A 21717-nucleotide genomic window follows, 5' to 3' on the forward strand; every position below is an offset into this window, starting at 1 on the left:
GCTGCCGGCTGTGTGTCCTGAGACCTGAGCCCTGGGGCCAACTCTCTGGGCACAGAGCTCAGAAAAGCGACGCAACAACCATTTAACATTATAAATCAATGAGTTGTTTGTTATGTGTCCCCTCTCGTTGAGATACAGGGACACCTCTTTTTCCCTTATGAGGGAGAGAGAGACCCTGTAGTATATTGAATAACGCTGCGAACGAGTAGTCTTTGGGGTTCTGCAAGTCTGTGTCTTTATTGATGCTTTGCTGCATGTTTGAGTGCTCGGTGGAGGGTGCTGGTGCTTTTTTTGCTCATGTGGGAAGGAGAGGGGTCATTGCCGTGCTGCTGCTTGTGAATGGGAGGGAGGAGCTGGGGGGGGGCTTTGGGGTTCTAATGTTTAACTGTCATTCATTCTTTGGCTCACTCATCTGTTTTCGTGGATGTTTGCAAAGAAAAAGCTTGTTCTTAATAATGGACACCAACATCTTCCCAACCACTGATGTCATGCTAACCGGTCTATAATTTCCTTCCTTTTGCCTCCCTTCCTTCTTAAAGAGTGGAGTGACACTTTCAAATTTCCAGTGCTCTGGAACATTCCAGAGTCTTGTTCTTCTTGAAAGTTCACCACTAATGCCTTCATAACCTTTTCAGCTATCTCTTTCAGAACGTTGGGGTGCAGTCTATCTGGTCCAGGTGATTTATCTACTTGCAGATCTGTCCTTCCTTTTCATTTTATGAGTGTCACAGTCTCACAACTCAATGCCTATTCTGGCCTTTTCAAAGCACAAGCCGGAAGTATGAATGGAATTGTCTCAATTTGTCTGGAAGTGCAATTCCAACTATGTTTGAGAGGCTCCACACCTTCATCGAGGAAGTGACGGATCTGACTGTTCACTACACTTTATTTCTACCCCAAGGTGTCTGCAAAGTGTAGCTTCTACAAATGCAAAGAAATACCGTACTCTCACTAGAAGTGTAAGAGCAGCAGTAACAGAGGAACAAAAAGAAATATTTAAACGTATCCTCTCTTGAAAGGAGGACTTACTAGTGCCATTGATTTCTGTCACGTAGCTGCAGATCTCTCCGTTGTTGAAGACTGTCACATCAACCATTGCACTGGATCTCGCTCCAATCCAATTCGAGGCACTACAGTAATATTGATGGTGCAGCTGTTTGAAGGATTGACAATGTAGAGCCAGTTTATTGGTATCTGAGATCTTCGGATGCCCAGATGAGGTTTGTTCATACCATGTGTACTGAATGGGAAGGGATCCCTGGAGAGACTCACAGGAAACTGACATTGAGCCCCCGAGACGGGAGACATTTGCCGATGACAGATATCGAAGCACAGGAACAGACACAGGATCTGTGGGAAAGAATTAAACAATCAGACACTGAATGAACATCTGAAAATCAAACACTCTTCTGCCACTTTATTAGACACACCTGTTCACCTGCTCATTAATCCAAATATCTAATTGGTCAATCATGTGGCAGCAATACAGTCCATTTAAGCATGCAGACAGAGTCAAGAAGTTCTGTCTCTGTTTAGGCCGGACATCAGAATGAGGAAGAAAGGTGATCTAATGTGACTTTGACCATGAAATATTTGTTGGGGGCCAGATGGTGTAGTTGGATAATCTCAGAAACTACTGATCTTCTGGGGTTTTCACCCACAACGGTTTCTAGAGGTTACAGAGAATGGTGTGAACAACATAAATAAAACATCCAGTGAGCAGCAATTCTGTGAACAAAAATACCTTGTTAATGAGAGAGGTCAGAGGAGAAAGACCAGACTGGTTCAAGCTGACAGAAACTGACAGGAATTCAAATAACCGTGTGTTATGACAGTGGTGCGCTGAAGAGCATCTGAAAATACAACATATTGAACCTTGAAGTGGATGGGCCACAGAAGCAGAAGACCAGGAACATCCAATCATTGGCCACTTTATTAGGTATAGGAGGTACCAAATAAAGTGGCCCCTTCTTGTTTAAAGACAGTGATGTGAGATATCTGTCACATGTTTGGTGTTTTTCAGGAGAAAACGATATTGTGACTGGGTTTATGTGAGGGATGGACAGGATGGGGACAAAGATCAGGAGACATTTACTTTACTTGTAGATGTAAATTAAATCTCCTATTGAAAACTGGTCTTATAATTCCACAGTAATGTGAGATATCTGTTTGGTGGCTTTCAGGAGATAATTAATTTGTGACTGGGTTCAATGACCTACCATAAAGAAGTGAACATTTGGCACTGATGTGAATGCAGAGATAGTGAGGCATTGACAATGCTTGGATAAAGATCAAGAGACACTTACTTTATGGAAGGCACAAAGTCAATCCCTGAGAAACCTACCATCAGATACTTGTAGATGTACACTAGATCTCGTATCGACACCTGCTGTTGTAATTCCACAGCTGTACCACCTTGTATCTCCAGAGCGAAGATCCTCCGTAGTAACAGTAAATATTCTCCGTTCTGGGTTATCTGTGATTGACACTCGTCCTTTCCGTCTGTGTTGCCCATTTGTTTCCACTACAACTGAACATTGGTGAATCCATCCATCGCACCAATACTTTGTGTGTGAGCGGTACTTTTCTTCATAGTGACAATCGACTGTGATCGCTCTTCCGACGACTTCTCTTACATATTTCTCTGCCCACAATGCACCTGAAACTGAGGGAGACATTTTCAGATTTGACAGGAACAATTCAATGCAAACAAATATTTTTGAACATGATGGTAAAAACATATCCAGGTCACATCCAACACATGTGGTCCATGACACCACAGCCAATAATTTTGGTCTGAAGTGCGGTCAGTGCTGTTACTGTGTCAGCTGTGTCAGTGCTCTCTCCCCTGTGTCAGTACATTGTGGGTTCACTTCCCACTCCAGAGTCCTGAGCAGAAACCCAGGGCTGACCTTCTAGTGCAGTACTGAGGGAGAGCAGCAGTATTGAACTTTCCACTTACTTCAGAATATTTCAGCCTTTGAAATGTCGACAAAGATCCCAGCTGTTTCATTTGGGATGCATCTGCGTCTCAGATTTCAGGGAACTCCAGGATTCAGATGGGGTTGATGGGATCTCTTGAGGTGAATGTCCTGACTTCCTCCCCACTTACAGACGAATTTATAAACTGCAGAAAGAAACCCTTCATAATGCCCGAAACTGTGCCTTCTGATTCCAAAGGAAATATTATATTTTGTACCTGTCAAATACTTGTATGTGCAGTTAGAAGGTGCTGCAACAAAGGTTGTTACTTTAGTATGCAGAAATCCAGTTTGATTTCAAATTCTGTAAAAATATATTGTATGTTTTGATCAAATTTATTAATTATATCTGGAATTAAAAACCACATATTGATAATAATAATGACGAATTGCCAGATTGCAGAATTCCATCTGGATCAGAAAGTCCTTGAAGGAGAGAAATCTTTCATCCCTACCCACCCTAGTTTACCTTGGACTCCAGTTCCAGTAATGTTCTTTACTGATTGCCCCACTGACCCAGGAAAGACAATGATTTCAAGACAATAAAGTCGATTGTCATAGTGATTCTTACAGAGGAAGATCAGATTCCAGCAATGGAAGACCTGATGTTTCCACTTAACAGCCTCAAGAGGACTTCTTCAGCTGGATGTATTCTTCCCTCACCTGCACGACTCCCCTTTTCTCCTGATCTGTTTCAACCTCTCACCAGCCTCCAAAGGCCACCCCTTTTCTTCCCCATTCCATTTGCATGTTGTGCTTCACCTCTCCTCAGTCCTGAACCACCTAATGGACCCAGTCTCACACCTCCTCCTGTCCTATTTACTTTATCTCATTCTCCACTCACACTTGATGCAGGGTCTCGATCCAAACCCTTGACATTTCCCCTCCCCTTGACAGGTGCTGCTTGACCCGTTGAATTCCGAACTCCAGTTTCTGACGTCTTTAGTGTTGACGGGTATTTGAGCATTGTTGTGGGAATGGTGTACAACTCTCAAACCAACATTGATTTTGCAAATATCCAGAGCTGTCTGTAAATCACAGGGGAGGAAACCAATCCAAACAAGCAAAGTCCACAGCATTTTATTCACAGAGACCCAGCCAGGAACTGTCTGTCCTCAAAAGATGACCAGGCAGCATCTATGGAACAGAGAATAGTCGACGTTTTGGGCCAAGACCCTTCATCAGGACTGAAGAAAAAGGATGAGGAATCAGAGATAAAAGTTGGGGTGAGGGGAGGAAGAAACACAAGATGATAGGTGAAACTGGGGGAGGGGGGATGTGTGAAATGAAGAGCTGGGAAGTTGTTTGGTGAAACCTATACAGGGCTGGAGAAGGGAGATTCTAATAGGAGATGATAGAAGGCCATGGAAGAAAAAAAGGGGGAAGAGCACCAGAGGGAGGTGATGGGCAGGTAAGGAGATAAGGTGAGAAGGGAAAGGGGAATTGGGAATGGTGAAAGGGGCAGGGCAATACTGGAAGCTGGAGAAATCGATGTTCATACCATCAAGTTGGAGGCCACATAGATGGATTATAAAAGTGTTGTTCCTCTAATCTATGTGTAGCCTAATTACGACAGTGGAGGACGCCATTGATTGACGTGTCAGAATGAGAATGGGAAGTGGAAGTAAAACGGGCGGCCACTGGGATATCCCACTTTTTCTGCCAGACGGAGTATAGGTGCTCGGCGAGGCAGTCTCCCAACCTATGTCAGGTCACCCCAATATACAGGAGGCTGCACCTGGAGCACCGGATTCAGTTGATGGCCCCAACAGATTCACAGGTAACGTGTTGCCTTACTTGGAAGGGCTGTTTGGGGCCCTGAATGGTGGTGAAGGAGGAACTGCAGGGGCAGGTGAGGCGTTTGTTCTTCTTGCAAGGATAAGTGCCAGGAGGGAGATCAGTGGAGGGGGATGGATGGACAAGGGAGTTACGTAGGAAGCGGTTGCTGTGGATAGCAGAAAGTGGGGGAGAGGGAAAGATGTGCATGGTGGTGAGATCCCACCGGAGGTGGTGGAAGTTACAGAGACCTCTGTGCTGGACATGGAAGCTGGTGGGTGGTAAGCCTTGAGTCTCCACGTCCAGCACATAATTCTTCAGAACTTCTGACATCTCCAATGGGATCCCACCACTGGGCACATATTGCCTCCCCACTTTCTGACAAAGTCCTATAGATGCACAGTGGACAGTACGCTTATTGACTGCATCATGGCATGATATGAAAACATCATTCCTTGACTGGAAAAACCACAAAAGATAGTGCGTACAGCCCTGTCCATCACTGGTAAACCCCTCTTCATTGCTGAGCACATTGCGGTACTAAAACCAGCATCCATCATCCAGGCCATGCTCTCTTCTTGCTGTTGCCATCAGGAAGCTGGTACAGGAGCCTCATGTCCCACACCACCAGGTTCAGGAACAGATTCTGAACCAGAGTTGATAATTTCACCTATCACTGAACTGACTTCACAACCTATGGGCTCAATTTTAAGGACTCTACAACTCATGTTCTGAAATAGTATTTATTCCTTATTTACCTATCATTGTTATTATTATTTTGTTTTCTTTTGGTATTTGCATAATTGTTTGTCTTTTACACATTTGTTGTTTGTCTGTCTTTGTTCATGGGTACTTTTTCTTTTTGTAAGAATAGCAGAATGAACAGGATAAGAACAAACAGACAGGGTCATCAAGGGTGAAGTAAAATCCGTATCTTATAATAGAAAAAATGAATAGAGAAATGGGTTATATTGCTGTATCAAGGTTAACCAAACTCTTATGTCCATAATTGTCCTTCAAAGTCTCAGGGGACCTTAAGATCCATGACTTTAAAGTCCATTCTGCAGGTTCCTTCATAGGAAGAAATAAAACAAAGTTCTTCAAACCAAATAAATGTACAATGATGAAGTCATTTCAGGTTCAACTAAAATGTCCAATTTTCCTAGTATCTTTCAAATTTTTTCGTGGCATGTCTCAGAAAGAAAGTCAATCGTTCCATAACATAATTTTCTTGAACTTTTTCTATCCATTCCAGGACTGTAGGAGACTCTTTGCTTAGCCATTTCCTGGTAATCGCTTTCTTACTGGCTGCCAGTAGTATTTGTAACAAATCTCTTTCATGTTTTTTGAGCCCATTTGGTACATTACCGAAATAGATAACGTTAAAGTCAAAATTAATCTCTGGGATGATTATTGACCTTATCTTTTTTACCACATCTAACCAACAAGACAAAGTCTTGGACACTCCCAGAAAATATGAAAATGATCAGCAAACACATTCTCCAATATTGACCTTGTTCAGGTCTGTTAATTTGTAACTTTATTTTTGGCGTTATGAAAAATCTTAAGGTATTTTTCCAGGTGAATTCCCTCCACAGACCTGAGCTTGAAGTAATTGAATGTGTTCTGCATATGTTTAACCCATCATCTTCTGTCAATTTTATGTTGGCTTCTTTCTCCCATTTTGATTTAACATACATTGTGGAGAGATTGTAAAATCGAGTAAATCCTGGTTATCAGTTTCTTTTTAATATTACCTTTATACACATCAATGAATATATTAACCAGACTTAACCCCATCTCTCCAATAGTTTTAATATTTTTATTAAAATATTGTCTTAGTTAAAGATATCTAAAGAAGTCTTGTTTCTCTAAGTGATATGTTTCTGTGAGTTGTTGAAAGGACTCCAAACGCTTAATGGAGGATATTGTACAGAATGAAGTGATTCTCTTACTTGTCCAATGTGCAAATCTACTATCCAATTGTGCTGGGATAAATTCTGTGTTATGTGCCACTCAACTTAGTATTCTTACATTTCTTTCAAATTTTGGGTCTTTAAATTCTTTATACCAGATGCTTAGAGGGACTGTTGTCCACAGAGTCAATTTGATTAAATGCTTCTTTTGGAGTGTTTTATCTCCCAGTAAAGATTGGAGAGGGATATTTATTAGACTTTGTTCTAAATCCTTCCACTTTGCCTCACAATGAGGGTCACACCAACAGACCAGACTGCGCAGCTGTACTGCTCTATAATAATCTTCAAAGCAAGGCACAGCAAATCCTCCTTTATCCTTATGCAGCTGTAATGTCTGAAATCTAATTCTTGTTTTCTGTTTTCCCCAAATAAATGTTGAAATCATTCTTTTCCATTCATTAAATTGCTTAAAAGGTACTTCAACAGGCAATGATTGAAAAAGAAAGAGCAATCTAGATAATACATTCATCTTTACGGCTTCTATTTGATTATACAAATGAATTGGCAGCAATGGCCATCTATTTAAGTCTGCCTTAATATCAGCTGTTATGGGAATATGATTATTTTCGTACATAGTAAATAAGTCTTCAGGTATTTGCACTCCTAGGTGCTTAATAATATTACCTTTCCATTTGAATTTACTCATTCTGTAAATGTTTCCTTGTGGTTCATAATTAAAATTTAAAGTTTGGGTTTTAAATAAATTTAATTTATAGCCAGAGTAGGAATCGAATTCTTTCAGAAGGGATAAAAATTTTGGGCAAACCTGCACTGGGGACTGGTAAGAGTCACGAGAATGTCATCCGCATATGGACAAATCTTATATTCTGTATCTCTGATCAGTACACCTGTTATAATATTGTCTTCTCTAACTGCCTGGGCCAATGGCTCAATAAAAAGAGTGAAAAGCATGGGGCTTAGGGGGCACCCTTGTCGACATCCCCTTTCAAGAAATATTATTTTAGATAAATTCCCATTTATTTTGATTCTGGCTGTAGGGGAAGAATATGAAGATTTCAGACATCCAACTACCCGATTATTAAAGCCAAACCGCTTAAGTACCAAGTAGAGATATTCCCATTGTACCGAGTCAAAGGCCTTTTCAGCATCAAGGCTAATTACTACAGATTCCAGGTTGTAGGAGGGGAGGAGAAGATGGCGGCGCGATGCAGTGCTCGCGGCCACTCTGAATTGATAGCGTGTTTGTGATGTAGGATGCCGTGCACATTCCTGATTTGATGGAGACAGCCGTGAGAAGCACCGAGGAACATCTGGAGAAACTTCTGTAATGCCTGCTTCGCTGCTGCTGCGCGATCGAGAATCTCCGGAGGAGAAGGCCCCAGATCCTCGGCTTTGCCTATTGCCTGTTGAAGGGGCCGGGGTCCAAGCGCTCGGCAGAGATGGTGCTCAGTGTTGGAGAGCTGGTCGGAGGCTCAGAGTTTTCGGACGGACTCGGAGTTGGACTGTGGTAAGGACGTTAAGAAATTAGATATGTCTGCTAACTCTGCAGCTTTGGGTTGAGCGTATAACATTGTGCAGTACTTTTCCAAAGATTTTTGAAAATCTTCCAATTTGTGAAGCATCTTATTAGTCAGGGTGTCTTTCACCCTATGTATAGATCTCTCAGCCTGTTGTTTACGTATTCTCCATGCAAGTAATTTCTTAGATTTCGGACCATTCTCATAGAAATTTTGTTTAACAAACTTAGCTCTCTTCTCAACTTCACTTTCATAAATATTATAGAGTTCATTTTGTATCCAGAATTTGATTCAAGACATTACTGTCATTATACTCCATATGCTTACTCTCCAAAAATTGTAATTTTTCACTAAGATCCTTGATTTGTTTGTCTCTTTCCTTTTTCTTCTGAGCTGACTACTTTATGAGTTTACCCCTAATAACAGCTTTTGCAGCATCCCACAGAGTGCTGGGGGACACTGTTCCTTATCATTATATATCATATAATCTTCAAACTCTTTTTTTAGGTATTTTAAACATAGGGGTTCATTCAAAAGACTGGTATTAAGTCCCACCAGGTACCTTTGCATTTGTTGTCCAAATGTAATGTTAAGTAAACCCCTGTCTGGTCAGCGTTGTCTCTTACCCCTATATCGCATTTTATAATCCTTTGTCTCTCTGAATTGAACATAAAAAAATTAATTCTTGAGCACACGGAGTGGGTGTGAGAAAAAAAGGTGAATGGTTTATCAAGTGGGTGTAACTCACTCCATATATCTATCATGCCTATTTCTTTGAGCAGTTTCTTGACGTGTAATGTTTCTGGGTTTATCTTTTTTGTTCTATTTGAGGAGCCCAGGGAAGGATGTAATTGAATATTCCAGTTCCCCCCACATATTACCACACCAGATGTTTCCATAGATATCATATTAAAAACCATCTTAATCAACTGTTTATCATTTTCTGGTGGTCCGTAAACATTCAGTAGTGTAACTTCTTTATGATCAATAAAAACCTTCACCAGTAAATAACACCCTTCTTTGTCTGTAATCTGCAAGGAAAACTGGAAATTTACTTTATTTGAGATTAATATTGCAACTCCCCTTGTATTTCCCCTCTCAAAAGAAGAGTAAGAACAATTTTTAAATCTCATTTTGCGTAACTTCTCATGTTCAATCTTTGAAAGGTGAGTTTCTTGCCAAAAAATTATATCTTGGTTTTCTCTCTTCATTTTAGCTATAGCCTTACTCCTTTTGATTGGGTTCTGTAACCCATTCATATTAAGGGTGATTACTCTGTATTCTTGTTATGGCATTCCACACCAATAAAAAAAGGGTTTATATAAATAGTTAAATATCCCTAGATGACCTAAACAAATGAACTTCTGTCTGTACAACACACTAACATTTAACATATAAGCAAGACATATAACATCTGTGACTTCCATCCTTGAAGTTTAAACTAAACTTCTAAGTCAGGGGTGGAGGGGGAGCCCTTAAACCCGAAGGGGCCCCTCCTAGTGCAGGTTGATGCCTCTGAGTAATTGAAATCAGGACTGTGTACAAACAAAAACAGAGTCAAACATCAGCTCCCAGGTTTGTGGTCAGTTATAGTAATAAGAGCTTACAGAGGAAAGATTGTTTATGTTCTATTTTTAAGTTCTTAATACAAAGTCAATTATAGTTTGGTGTTAAGGTACATCAAGTCAAGTCAAGTCATCACTTTTTATTGTCACTTCAACCATAACTGCTCGTACAAAACATAGTAAAAATGAGACAATGTTTTCTAGGACCATGGTACTACATGAAACAACACAAAAACTACACTGAACTATGTAAGAAAAAACACAAAAACTACACTAGACTACAGACCTATCCAGGACTGCATAAAGTGCACAAAACAGTGCAGGCACTACAATAAATAATAATTAATAATAAACAAGACAGTAGGTGCCTTTTTCCAGGTGGCAGGAGGGAGAAGAGTTTATACGAGGGGTGCGTGGGGTCCTTCATAATGCTGTTTGCTTTGCGGATGCAGCGTGTGGTGTAAATGTCTGTGATGGTGGGAAGAGAGACCCCAATAATCTTCTCAGCTGACCGACCTGGCTGATGGATATTTCATCACTATACCTTTAAGAGCTCTCATGCAGTATCTTTGTTGCGTTGAAATTCCTTTAGCTTGTCCTGGATGCTTTTCAGATGTGTTTCTCGGTCCCAGCGGGATTTTGTAGAAGCTGCCTCCCAGGAAAGTTGTCTCAGTTTCGCGTGGCCGTGCCTTCCGCAGAAGCCACGATTCAGGGACAGTCCAGGAAAAATTCCTCTGTTCTTCAAGTCTTCTGTCACCTCCGATGCGTTATTGCAGATGACTTGTCCAGTGTCAAAAAACACTTGAAGTTTGGCTGGGTAAAGAGTCTGGAACCGGAGCCCCTTTTCTTTAAGCGTCTTTCTGATGGTGGAGCAAGCTTTTCTTTTCATAAGTATTTCGGTCGGGTAGCCTTGATCAAAAAATACTCTTTTCCTGTCATAATAAATCTCTCGTTTTTCCCAAGCAGAGCGAAGCACCAACTCTTTAATTTTATACTCCAGAAAGTAGATGACCACGGACCTTGGGTTGGAACCTTGTGGTGGTTTGAATCCAAGAGATCGATGGCAGTGTTGTATGCCGAGGGCGGCATCGGGAAGGAACAATTCTATTTTAATAATTTTTTTCCAGGAACTCCTGTATGTTGTCTCTTTCCACCCACTCGGAATTTCCGTCCATATGTATGTTATTCCTCCGTGAACGCACCTCCAGGTCCGTTAGTTAAGCTTGAATGATCTCCTGAAGTTCCAGTGTGTGGAAATGAACCTCCCTGGCTTCAGCATTCCATTCCTCCACTTCTGCCATCCTTTGCTCCATATCCTCAAATCTACCCATTATTTCTTTTAAATCACCAACAATAGCATTCAGCTTCTGGTTAATTTCTTCTCTGAAAATCCACCAGTTTCTTCTTCAGAAAACCCAAAGTATCACTCAGTTCTTTTTTCATGTCCGACCGAAGCGTCTCTATTTCGGCCATGATGTTATTAAGAACAGCCTCCATATCCTTGTGTTCAGCTTGATTGCTCGAGCCGTCGTCAGTGTCCTCGCTGTCAGTCGGTATTTTATCCCTTTTCTTTGGGTTTTGTTGCGGTTTTCCTCGTCTTTCTTTTGTTTCCCCCTTTCATGCTACAGGACACACTTTTCTATTTAAATAACCGTTCATTATTTAGGGGGAAATAAGACCATCTGGGAGCCCTTACTGATTATGCTACTGGCTGTATCTACGCCATACCGGAAGTCTGTTCATGGGTACTTTTTCATTGATGATATTGTCTTACTTTGTATTTACTGTGAATGAATGCCCAAAAGTAAATGTATGTAAGGATAGTATATGGTGACAAATGTAGTATGTACTTTAATAATAAATTTAAGTTTCTTTTCTGAGAATGATGCAACAATTTGATCAACATAACATTAAAAATGATTGAAATCGGGTATATTTCCAGTCAATATTCAAAGGTCTTAAAAATGATTGAACAATGGAATTAAAAGTTGGGCATTGACAAAATGAGTGGTTACAGCTTGATGCAGCTTGCAGTGGTCAGTGGAGTGTGAATCTGCAAATAGAAGTTGCTACTTCTCTTCGAGTTGACATGTGACTGTAACCCATGGATGTACAATTAGCCTCTCAGCAGCTACATGAAGGGAGCTACAGTACCTCTGCTATCTCCTCCGCTTCCAGACACACTTTTCCACTGTCACACTTGATTGGTCCTATTCTCTCATGTCCTATCCTCTTGCTCTTCACATACTTGTAAAATGCCTTGGGGTTTTCCTTAATCCTGCTCGCCAAGGCCCTCTCATGGCCCCTTCTGGCTCTCCTAATTTCCTCCTTCCTGCCAGTCTTATAATTTTCTAGATCTCTATCATTACCTAGTTTTTTGAATCTTTCGTAAGCTTTTCTTTTCTTTCTGACTAGATCTTCTGCTGCCTTTGTACACCACAGATCCTGTACCCTACCATCTTTTCCCTGTCATTGGAACAAACAATGCAGAACGTCACACAAATATCCCCTGAACATCTGCCACATTTCTGCCGTACATTTCCCTAAGAACATCTGTTCCCAATTTATGCTTCCAAGTTCCTGCCTGATAGCTTCATATTTCCCCTTACTCCAATTAAATGCTTTCTGAACTTGTCTGTTCCTATCTCTCTCCAATGCTATGGTAAAGGAGTTAGAATTAAGATCATTATCTCCAAAAATCTCTGCCACTGAGAGACCTGACACCTGACCAGGTTCTTTTCCCAATACCAGATCAAGTACAGCCTCTCCTCTTGTAGGCACATCTACAAATTGTATCAGGAAACCTTCCTGAACACACCTAACAAACTTCACCCCAACTAAACCCCTTGCTCTAGGGAGATGCCAATCAATAGTTGGGAAATTAAGATCTCCCACTACGACACCCCTCTTATTATTACACCTTTCCAGAATCTGTCTCCCTAAGTGCTCCTTGAAGTCCATGTTACTATTGGGTGGTCTATAATAAACACCCAGTTGAGTTATTGACCCCTTCCTGTTCCTAATTTCCACCCACAGAGACTCAATGGACAATCCCTCTATGAATTCCTCCTTTTCTGCAGCTGTGACACTATCTCTGATCAGCAATGCCACGCCCCCACCTCTTTTGCCTCCCTCCCTTTCATTCTAAAACATCTAAAGCCTGGCACTCTAAGTAACCATTCCTGCCTCTGAGCCATCCAAGTTCCTGTAATGGCCACAACAACATAACTCCAAGTACTGATCCACGCTCTAAGCTCATCTGCTTTGTTCATGATGCCTTTTGCATTCAAATAGACACATCTCAAACCATCGGACTGAACGCACCCCTTCTCTATAACCTGCCTATCCTCCCTCTCACACTGTCTACAAGCTTTCTCAATTTGTCAGCCAACTGTCCCTTCTTCTGTCCCTTCAGTTTGGTTCCCACCCCCCCAGCAACTTTTGTTTAAACTCTCACCAATAGCCTTAGCAATCCTCCCTGCCAGGATATTGTTCCCCATCGGATTCAAGTGCAACCTGTCCATTTTGTACAGGGCACACCTGCCGCAAAAGAGCTCCCAATGATTCAGAAATCTGAATCCCTGCCCTCTGCTCCAATCCCTCAGCTACGCATTTATCCTCCGCCTCACTCTATTGCTGTACTCACTGTCGCGTGGCACAGGTAGTAATCCCAAGATCACTACATTTGAGGTCCTGCTTCTCAGCTTCTTTCCTAACTCCCTGTAGACTGTTTTCAAGACTCCCTCCCTTTTCCTTCCTCTGTCATTGGTACCAATATGTACCACGACCTCTGGCTATTCACTTTCCCACTTCAGGGTATCCTGGACGTGATCAGAAACATCCCAGACCCTGGACCTAGGAGGCAAATTACCATCCATGTGTATTTCCTGCATCCAGAGAATCTCCTGTCTGACCCCCAACTATAAAGTCCTCTATCACTGCCGCCATCCTCTTTCTTTCCCTATCCTTCTGAGCCACAGGGCTAGACTCTGTGCCAGAGGCAAGGCCACTGTTGCTTCCCACAGTTAGGTCATTCCCTCCACCCCCCCTCCAACAGTACTGAAACAGGAGCACTTATTGTTAAGAGTGACAGCCACAGGGATACTCTCTAGTATCTGACTCTTGCCCTTCCCTCTCCTAACTGTTACCACTTAAATGTCTCCCGAGGCCCCAGTGTGACTACTTGCCTATAGCTCCTCTGTATCACCTCCTCATTTTCCCTGACCAGGCAAAGATCATTGAGCTGCACCTCCAGTTCCCTAACTCTCAACCTAAGGAGCTGCAGCTCGACGCATGTGGCGCAGATGTGGCCATCCGGGAGGCTGGGAGTCTCCTGGACATCCCACATCTGACATCCAGTACAGAACACCAGCCACACAGAGATACTTCTTATTCCACCCAAATAACTTACCTTGCTTCAACTCCTTATTGCATAAGCCCATTGAGCCAAAGCCCTCCTACTCCGTCTCCCTCTACTCTGTGCCCACTCTATGAAGCTGTCATCGCGAATATAAGCAGGTGAAACTCTTCTTCAGCCACTCTAAAGGCTCCACATTCTTCCTGTTATGCAGCAACCAGAACTACCCACATTCTCCAAATATGGCTTAAGCAAAGTTTTATACAGCCACTACATGCTTTCCTGATATTTTTTTGTCTTAAGTCCAGACTGCAGCCTGTTCTACCACTGACATTACATCTGTTGGCGTTGCCACCTTCAAGAAGTTATAGATTTGCACTCCAGGGTGTGTACGTCCTTCTGGACCTATCTTGGTGATAATTCAGTCAAATCTGTTTTGGAGAACTTGCCACTGAGGAAATAACAAAGCAGGACACAGATGTGATGTAGAAGGAGCTTTTCATGTGTACTCAGCATCCAACACTTGGCTTCATTCCCTCTAAAGGCTCTGTCAGTTCCTTGAAGCAAACTTTAAAACTCACCTCTTCTGAAATATATTCCATTGGTCAGTGCAATTTCAAGAGCTATGATGGGATTTCACTTTACTTCAGTTCAATGTTGGGGGAGGGGGGACAGCTGATTGGAATTACACATTCATGCACTGTGGTGACATGGATTTTATCACAGTGGTAAAATCCATATCAGCTCTGTTCTTGAGTCAAATCAAATCCATTTTGACATGAAATGGTCTCTGTGAGTCGCTTAAGTATTTCTCACAGAATGATACCGGACAAACATTGAAGAGGTCACATATACAGTATCTATCTCCCCCTATAGACACTCTTACCTCTAATCTGCATCCCTTCACTCACCTTCTCAGCTAATAAAAGTTACCACTTCCACAATACATGAACACAACAAATTCTGCAGATACTGGAATTCCAAAGCAACGTACACAAAATGTTGGAGGAGCTCAGCAGTTGAGAGCATCTATGGAAGTGAATAAACAGTCGATGTTTTGGGCCAAGACTTTTCTTCAGGACTGGGCAGGAAGGGGGAAAGACAGCAGAATAAAATGCAGGGGGGAGGAGGGAAAGAAGATATCTCGAAGGTGATAGGTGAAACCAGGTGAATAGGAAAGACAAAGGTCTGGAGAGGAAGGGATCTGATTGAAAAAGAGAGTGGACCCATGGGAGGAAGAGGAGTGGGAGAGAACCCGGGGGGAGGTGATAAGCATCTGAGAAGAGGTAAGAGGCGATACTGAGGCACAGAAGAAGTGGTGAGGTAGAGTGAGTTTTTCACAATATATCACAATATTTCATGATAATCCAGTTCTGAAAAAGTGTCTCCGCCTAAAACCTTAACTGCTTTTTCCTTTCCATAGATACTGCATGACTGGCTGAATTCCATCAGCATTTTTTGTCTGTTGCTCTGGGTTTCCAGCATCTATAGATTCTCTTGGGTTTGTAAATCTACCTTATCACTGTTTACCTGGTTAGAACTTTAGATGTTATTCGAAGTGGGATCTATCCAGTTTGTGCTGTGTGATTCTCTGCAGCAGATAAAATCCCAGTACAAGGGATAACAGTTGCCATGAATTTACACATATTGGAGAAGTAATGCATTCCGTCTAACTGTTGCATGATGATTTCATTGTAGTGTGAAAGCTGATGTGATCTGAAAAATAGTTTATTTATATTCACTCAAAACTTGAGGGCAATGTCAAAGTACTATATATGCAGAAAATGTTAAACCCCAAAATAATCCTCACACTTTTTGGTTTCGTAATTTAGCAAAAAAGAAAACTGACATATGTAACCAGAATTTCCTGTCAATAAAAATAACCAGTTTCACTTCTGTTTTTCTGGTCAGGATCATAGAATTTACAACGTAGGAGGCTGTTCAGCCCTCTATTCAGTACTGGTCGAAAAAGCACTCAATGTTTTGGTCTTCCCTGGGTCCTCTGCCTGGCAGGTGACGGCTCTTCAAATACACCTTCCAGGCTCTGTTTTTGTGCTGAAGGTTCCTGCCTCTACAAACCCTTCAGGAAGTGAGATCCAGAATTGCACCACTTCCTCACTTCTCGGTGGATTGTCACCTTGTCATGTTGGAGAGACTTGTGAGTGATGTTGTCCAGGGGGTAGCTCCTGGTCTGGTCTCCGTTGGTGGAAAATTCAATGGGGGGTTCCAGACAACAAGGGATCCAAGTAAGACCTCAAAGGTGCAACTAATGGAAGATGATGACATCACAACGGCAGAGATGGCGGAGGAAGGCAGCAGCAGTGAAGGGTCCATCAGTCATCTTGTATTCCATGATATTGGACCCAAACCGAAATCTGTCAAGGACCAAGTTGTGGCTGCCCATGCATCAGCCTCCCTACATTAAACAAGATCCTGCACAGGTGTCCTCCATTAAGGAAATCCACCATATCATGTCAGATTGACACAGCAAGTGGTGTAGGGGTCAGAATTGTGATGATGTGGATCTTACAGCCACCTGAGGACCCACCAATAGACATACATGAGTCGAGTGATTATGTTACTACTACCGCTCCCTGGGAGAAAAGTGTTCTCCTCATTCCCCCTCTAATCCTAACAACAGTTAACTTTTAACCCAGGACCCCTATTTTTAACACCTCATCTAAGTGATCACAATTATTCGTGTTCAAACTTTTGATGCTCTTTATAATTTTTCACAAGTCAATTAAGTCTCCTCTTTGCCTCTTTAGTTTCAGACAAATTAACCCCAGCCAATCCAATCAATCCAATGGGTGAAGCACTCATTCCCAGGCAGCAGTCTCCCCAATGCATTCTTGTCTTTCTGGTAATGTGGTGACCACAAATGACCACAGTGTTCAAGCCATGGGCATAACCACACTTCCCCTATATCCTTGGAATGTGCATATCAAGGAAGCTGTTTTGTCTGCCTTTCTAATCACCTTATCTACATCTTCAGTCACACTCAATGATCAGTGATCAAACTCAACAAGGTCCAACATCATCCTCACATTCCTCAATATCCTTGTATTTGCTTATCCATTAATACACTGGTGGTGGGGTGGAGATTCCTCTCCACCAAAGGAAGTGTAAGAAGCGCCTTACCTCTGGTACCCTGTGGAGGTCACCCCTGGGCAAGGTGTAGCACCTGCTCAGTAACCCTCAGTCAGGGTCACGTGAAGCCATGGGAGCTGGTGGTAGATGGTCATATCAGCAGCTGGAGCATATCATGAATCCTGATTCTGCAACCACTGACATCAGTCAGACAAACTCTGGATGGGGCGTGACTGCATTCGGATATCACGCAAGTGTGGAGAGAGAGGGAGAGGGAGAGAAGGTGAGAGGAAGAGAGAGGGGAGGGAACGGGGAGAGAGAGAGAGAGAGAGCGATTGAAAGATTATCTGCCTCATTGCTTCAGTCGCTTCACACAGAAGAGAGTCAATCACCTGTAGCTTGTCCCCTGCCTGACCAATGAAGCTCAGGGCCAAGATCAGCTGTTTTTACTCTCTGCTGGATCTCACTTTGGTGGTCTGAGACTTGCTGTCACGATGTTCGAATATGGCCAAAGTGCAGAGAGAGAGAGAGACACTGAAGCAGGTCAATAGTTCACAGACTTTAACACAAACAGGATTTGAAGGGAAAAGTAAACAATAAACATGAGGCCAAACAGCGCCATTTACTGAAACTCTCAAAAGGAAAACTAGATGCCAACTCCACGGCTGAAAGGAATATCTAAATATAAAACGAATATTGCTCATCTCCAGCATCAGTCAACTGAATACTCCACTTTCTCAAGCAAGGCCCACCAAACTCTGGACATGTTTATATGTAGACTGCACAGGTCCATTGGACAGTCGGATGCTACTGGTTGTCATCGATGCGCTTTCTAAATGGAATGATGCCAAAGCGGTGATGACATGGACTAGAATCCTCGATACTGTAATCTATGATAATGATCCCACGTTTACAAGTGAGGAATTCAAATTATTTTTTACAGGACAATGGAATTTGATCGCAACAACCCCCCCCCCCCCCGTCACCCATCATCAAACGGTATGACTGAGAGAGCTGTTCAGACTGTCAAGCAGGGGATACAAAAGTTGAATGGGGACATACACAACAGGATGAACAGTTTTTTTCAGGTACCTGATAACTTCACAAACCACCAGAGGTTTCATCTGAGCTAGTGATGGGCCACTGATGCATTCCCAATTGGATTTATTGTGCCTTGAGCCGGAAAACCAAGTAAGACACAGACAACAGAAAGGAAGTGCGGTACGATTCAAAAACAGAACATCGGAACTTTGAGGCAGGAGAGCCAGTTTATGCTCACCCAAATCCTGAGAGCTGAATGTGGATGAAAGGAGAAGTCATGGTGAAAGAGGGCCAGTAGGTTACTTCAGCGCTTGAGGATGGTAGTGTATGCCATCGACATCTAGACCACATCAGGAAACAGAAAGTATATCCATTGTTGCCGAACAAGTTGGTGAACAAGACCAGTTAGCCCCAACAGGTTAACCCCACAACCTATCAAAGTGGAATTCCCATTTGAAAGCACCGAATCTGGACCAACACTCAATCCTGTAGTTTCTGGATTGCGTAGATCAGAACGGACCAGAAAACCAGTGAAATATTATTAGGCTGGTTTCCCCTAAAATCTTACAGGTGGGGAGGTGTCCTATCCACTGAGCTACTGTTTATTGGTTTGTCATGAGACATCACGGGATTGGCCAATTTCATCAGCTTGTCCAGCTATCAATTAAAGTTTGACCAACTGATTCCGTGCTTGTGAACGTGTTCGGTGTTTCTCGGTGACTATGAATCAAGCAGATTTATTCTGCGACACTGTGTATAATAAATGTTCTTTCATTGTAAGAGACTGTGGATGATGAGGGAGAGGGTGAGGAAAGAGAGTGATCAGACTGTAAGAAGCTTGAGACATTTTCTTCCCTGCGCCACTCAGTTACTGGGTTGTCAACTCAAATAGCTAAATTAATCAGGTTATCCAGACTATTCTGCTTGTCACGATGTTCTGCTGGACCCCTGCGTTCAGTCTATGTTGGAAGGCAGTGATGAGAGATCTCTTATTCCATCTCGTCTCTTCTGCAAGTGTGCTAAACATTTTCTAAATTATTTCTGTAGCCTCCCCCCGGCCACCCTCAGGGTCGCTCGGCTCGCTGTCGTCTAGGGAAACAGCCTCGGCCCCGGCAAACTGGGTAATTCGTTTGTGTGGATGCTGTGTGAGGTACCCCACCCCGCCCAAATAACAGACAATACACCAGATGCAATAAATAATATACAGTTTATAGATATTACTGTTACTATATAATTAAGAGAGAATAAAATATAAAAGGAAAATAAAAGGCGCCACTTTTATCAAAGTTCAATCTCTTCGTGCACAAAACCCGTTGGAGCTCAAGGACCTTCTTCTTCACCCTGCGACCCCCTCGGACCACCTCCACCGGGCGCTTGGGATCAACAACGGTGGTCGACCAGACGCTCCACACGAGTCCGTCTCCGTCTCCTCGCCGAACGTCCCGCTCGGGGTCCGACCCCGTTAGCGGACTCACAGCACCTCGTCCATCCTCTGTCTCGCTCTCCCGCCTTCTGCCACAAACCCCCCGCATACAGTATCTTCAAATACACCAAAACCATAACAACTATCCCAATTGGTTAACGCACTCTCTTATCACCCTCTTAAAAAAAACAAGCTACTACCGTAAACTTTCTCAGCGTTTAACACAACAAAGCCACATTCCCCAGATTAACATTACAAAGACGCCATTTTAATTAGCCTCCGCAGTAACATAAAAGTCGGAACCCCCTTACATTTCCAATAATACTGGATGCTGATGAGTAAAACAAATGTTCACAGTTTGAGGAATAGAACGGGAAGGAAATGGATTCTGAGTGCAAGTTAGCCCTCAACCCACACAGAACTGAAGAACAAGATATTTCAATAACAGGAACAGCTGTCTATCAGAGATTAACTTACTTTTCATGTATATTTTCTATGCTGATTTTAGTGAGTACAAGGCAGCATGAAAATGATGTTTCATGGATGGAAAGGATGCCTTTGTACTTACATCTGCAAACTTCTGCAAATTAATGTTCCCTGGGCAGCAACACTCTCTGCCAAGATTATTCAGAACACTGGTGCAAGAGACCAAGGTGTGTCCTCAGCTCCCTTCTCTCCTCCCTGCACACTCACAACTGCAGGTTGGGTATTGTTTCTTTCTCCCCCCCCCCCACCCCCAGCCCTGATACAGGGTCTCCAACTGGAACACCTTTTGCCTCTATAGATGCTGCTGGACCCATACAATTCTTCCAGCATCGTGTCAATGGTTCCACACCCCAATACTGTTGAACTTATTTATGGAGCATTTTCTGTCTCTACATATTTGCACATACTTTCCCATCTCTGCTACAGAAATGGTGCACTAGACCCAAATTGACACTGATCATTTGAATGAACAAGTAAACTGCAGATGTTGGAAATTTGAGACAAAAACAGAACGTGCTGGAAATACTGCGTATGTCAGGCTGAATCTCTGGGAAGTGAAACAGAGTCAAAGGGTCTTGGGTCTAAAACTTTCACTGTTTCCTTTTCTATGGGTACAGCCTGACCTGCTGAGTATTTCCTGCATTCTCTGTAACATCCCACGCAAGTTGTCACTCACCGGGCAGTGAACAGATGAAAAGAACCAGAATCCACATTGTTCAAACCGGAGTGAGCTTGTTAGCACTAGTCTATCGTTTAGCTCGCAGCTCGAATATCTAAATAGCTGACAATGAACAATAGGGCGTAGTTGAACAATAGGAAGTTGAATGAGGACGCAGGCAGCAAGAAATTCAGTTGTGAAACCACAGTGAGCTGGACACTGTAATCTGATGCCTTAGAATTTGAGTTCCTTTCAGCTGAGCTGACTGGATGGATCGCTCTTTGTCTGGAGGCTCCCATTTGACCATACCGCATGGGTGACGTACCAGGAGTTAAACTCAGACAGCAACACTCCCGGGATCTCAGGAACTCAAAAGGCAGCCCACCACGACAAGGTTACGATCCTCGGAGAAGGGTATCATGTTCAGTGGGTGGGGCTTGCTTCAATTGGCAATCCTCCAAAGAACTTACTTGCGGCTTGCAGCAAATTCAGGACATGTTCTGCCTTGCCAGGCTTTCCTGAGCCTCTCCACTGGGGCAATGTCAGGCAGTTGTGCTTTGGTGTCTCCAAGCTCACACACGCACCAGGGTGCTGCGGGGAGCAGAAGTAAAGCCCGTAACTTAACTTGGAATTCATTCAGTGAGACTGAGTGAGTAAATTGACTGGGGGAAAATTGCTCTCAGTTTTACTCACCCCAACACTGAACTGCTCCCACAACCGATGGAGATATGTTCAAGGACACCATCTCATATTCTCGATATTTTTTGCTGACTTAAATATTATTATTTTTTGATGTATTTGTTCAGCTTGTTGCATTTTGCACATTGTTTTTTTGTCTGCCTTGGGTGTGGTTTTTCATTGACTCTGTGGTGTTTCTTTGTATTTA

The 21717-nt window shown here is 42.8% G+C and overlaps 1 protein-coding gene across 1 annotated transcript in view; it reads right to left on the reverse strand.

Moving 5' to 3' along the window:
• The window catches only part of LOC134355855 (uncharacterized), a gene marked incomplete at its 5' end in the record, with an annotated part of 191652 nt that overhangs the window by 55058 nt on the left and 114877 nt on the right, over positions 1-21717 (reverse strand). Inside the window, 4 exon segments of the mRNA XM_063066359.1 lie at positions 1030-1350; positions 2345-2665; positions 20850-20890; positions 21302-21422. Of these exon segments, the coding sequence (XP_062922429.1) occupies positions 1030-1350; positions 2345-2665; positions 20850-20890; positions 21302-21422 (804 nt within the window).

The sequence above is a fragment of the Mobula hypostoma genome, chromosome 13 (assembly GCF_963921235.1).
Source record: "Mobula hypostoma chromosome 13, sMobHyp1.1, whole genome shotgun sequence".
Lineage (NCBI taxonomy): Eukaryota > Metazoa > Chordata > Chondrichthyes > Myliobatiformes > Myliobatidae > Mobula > Mobula hypostoma.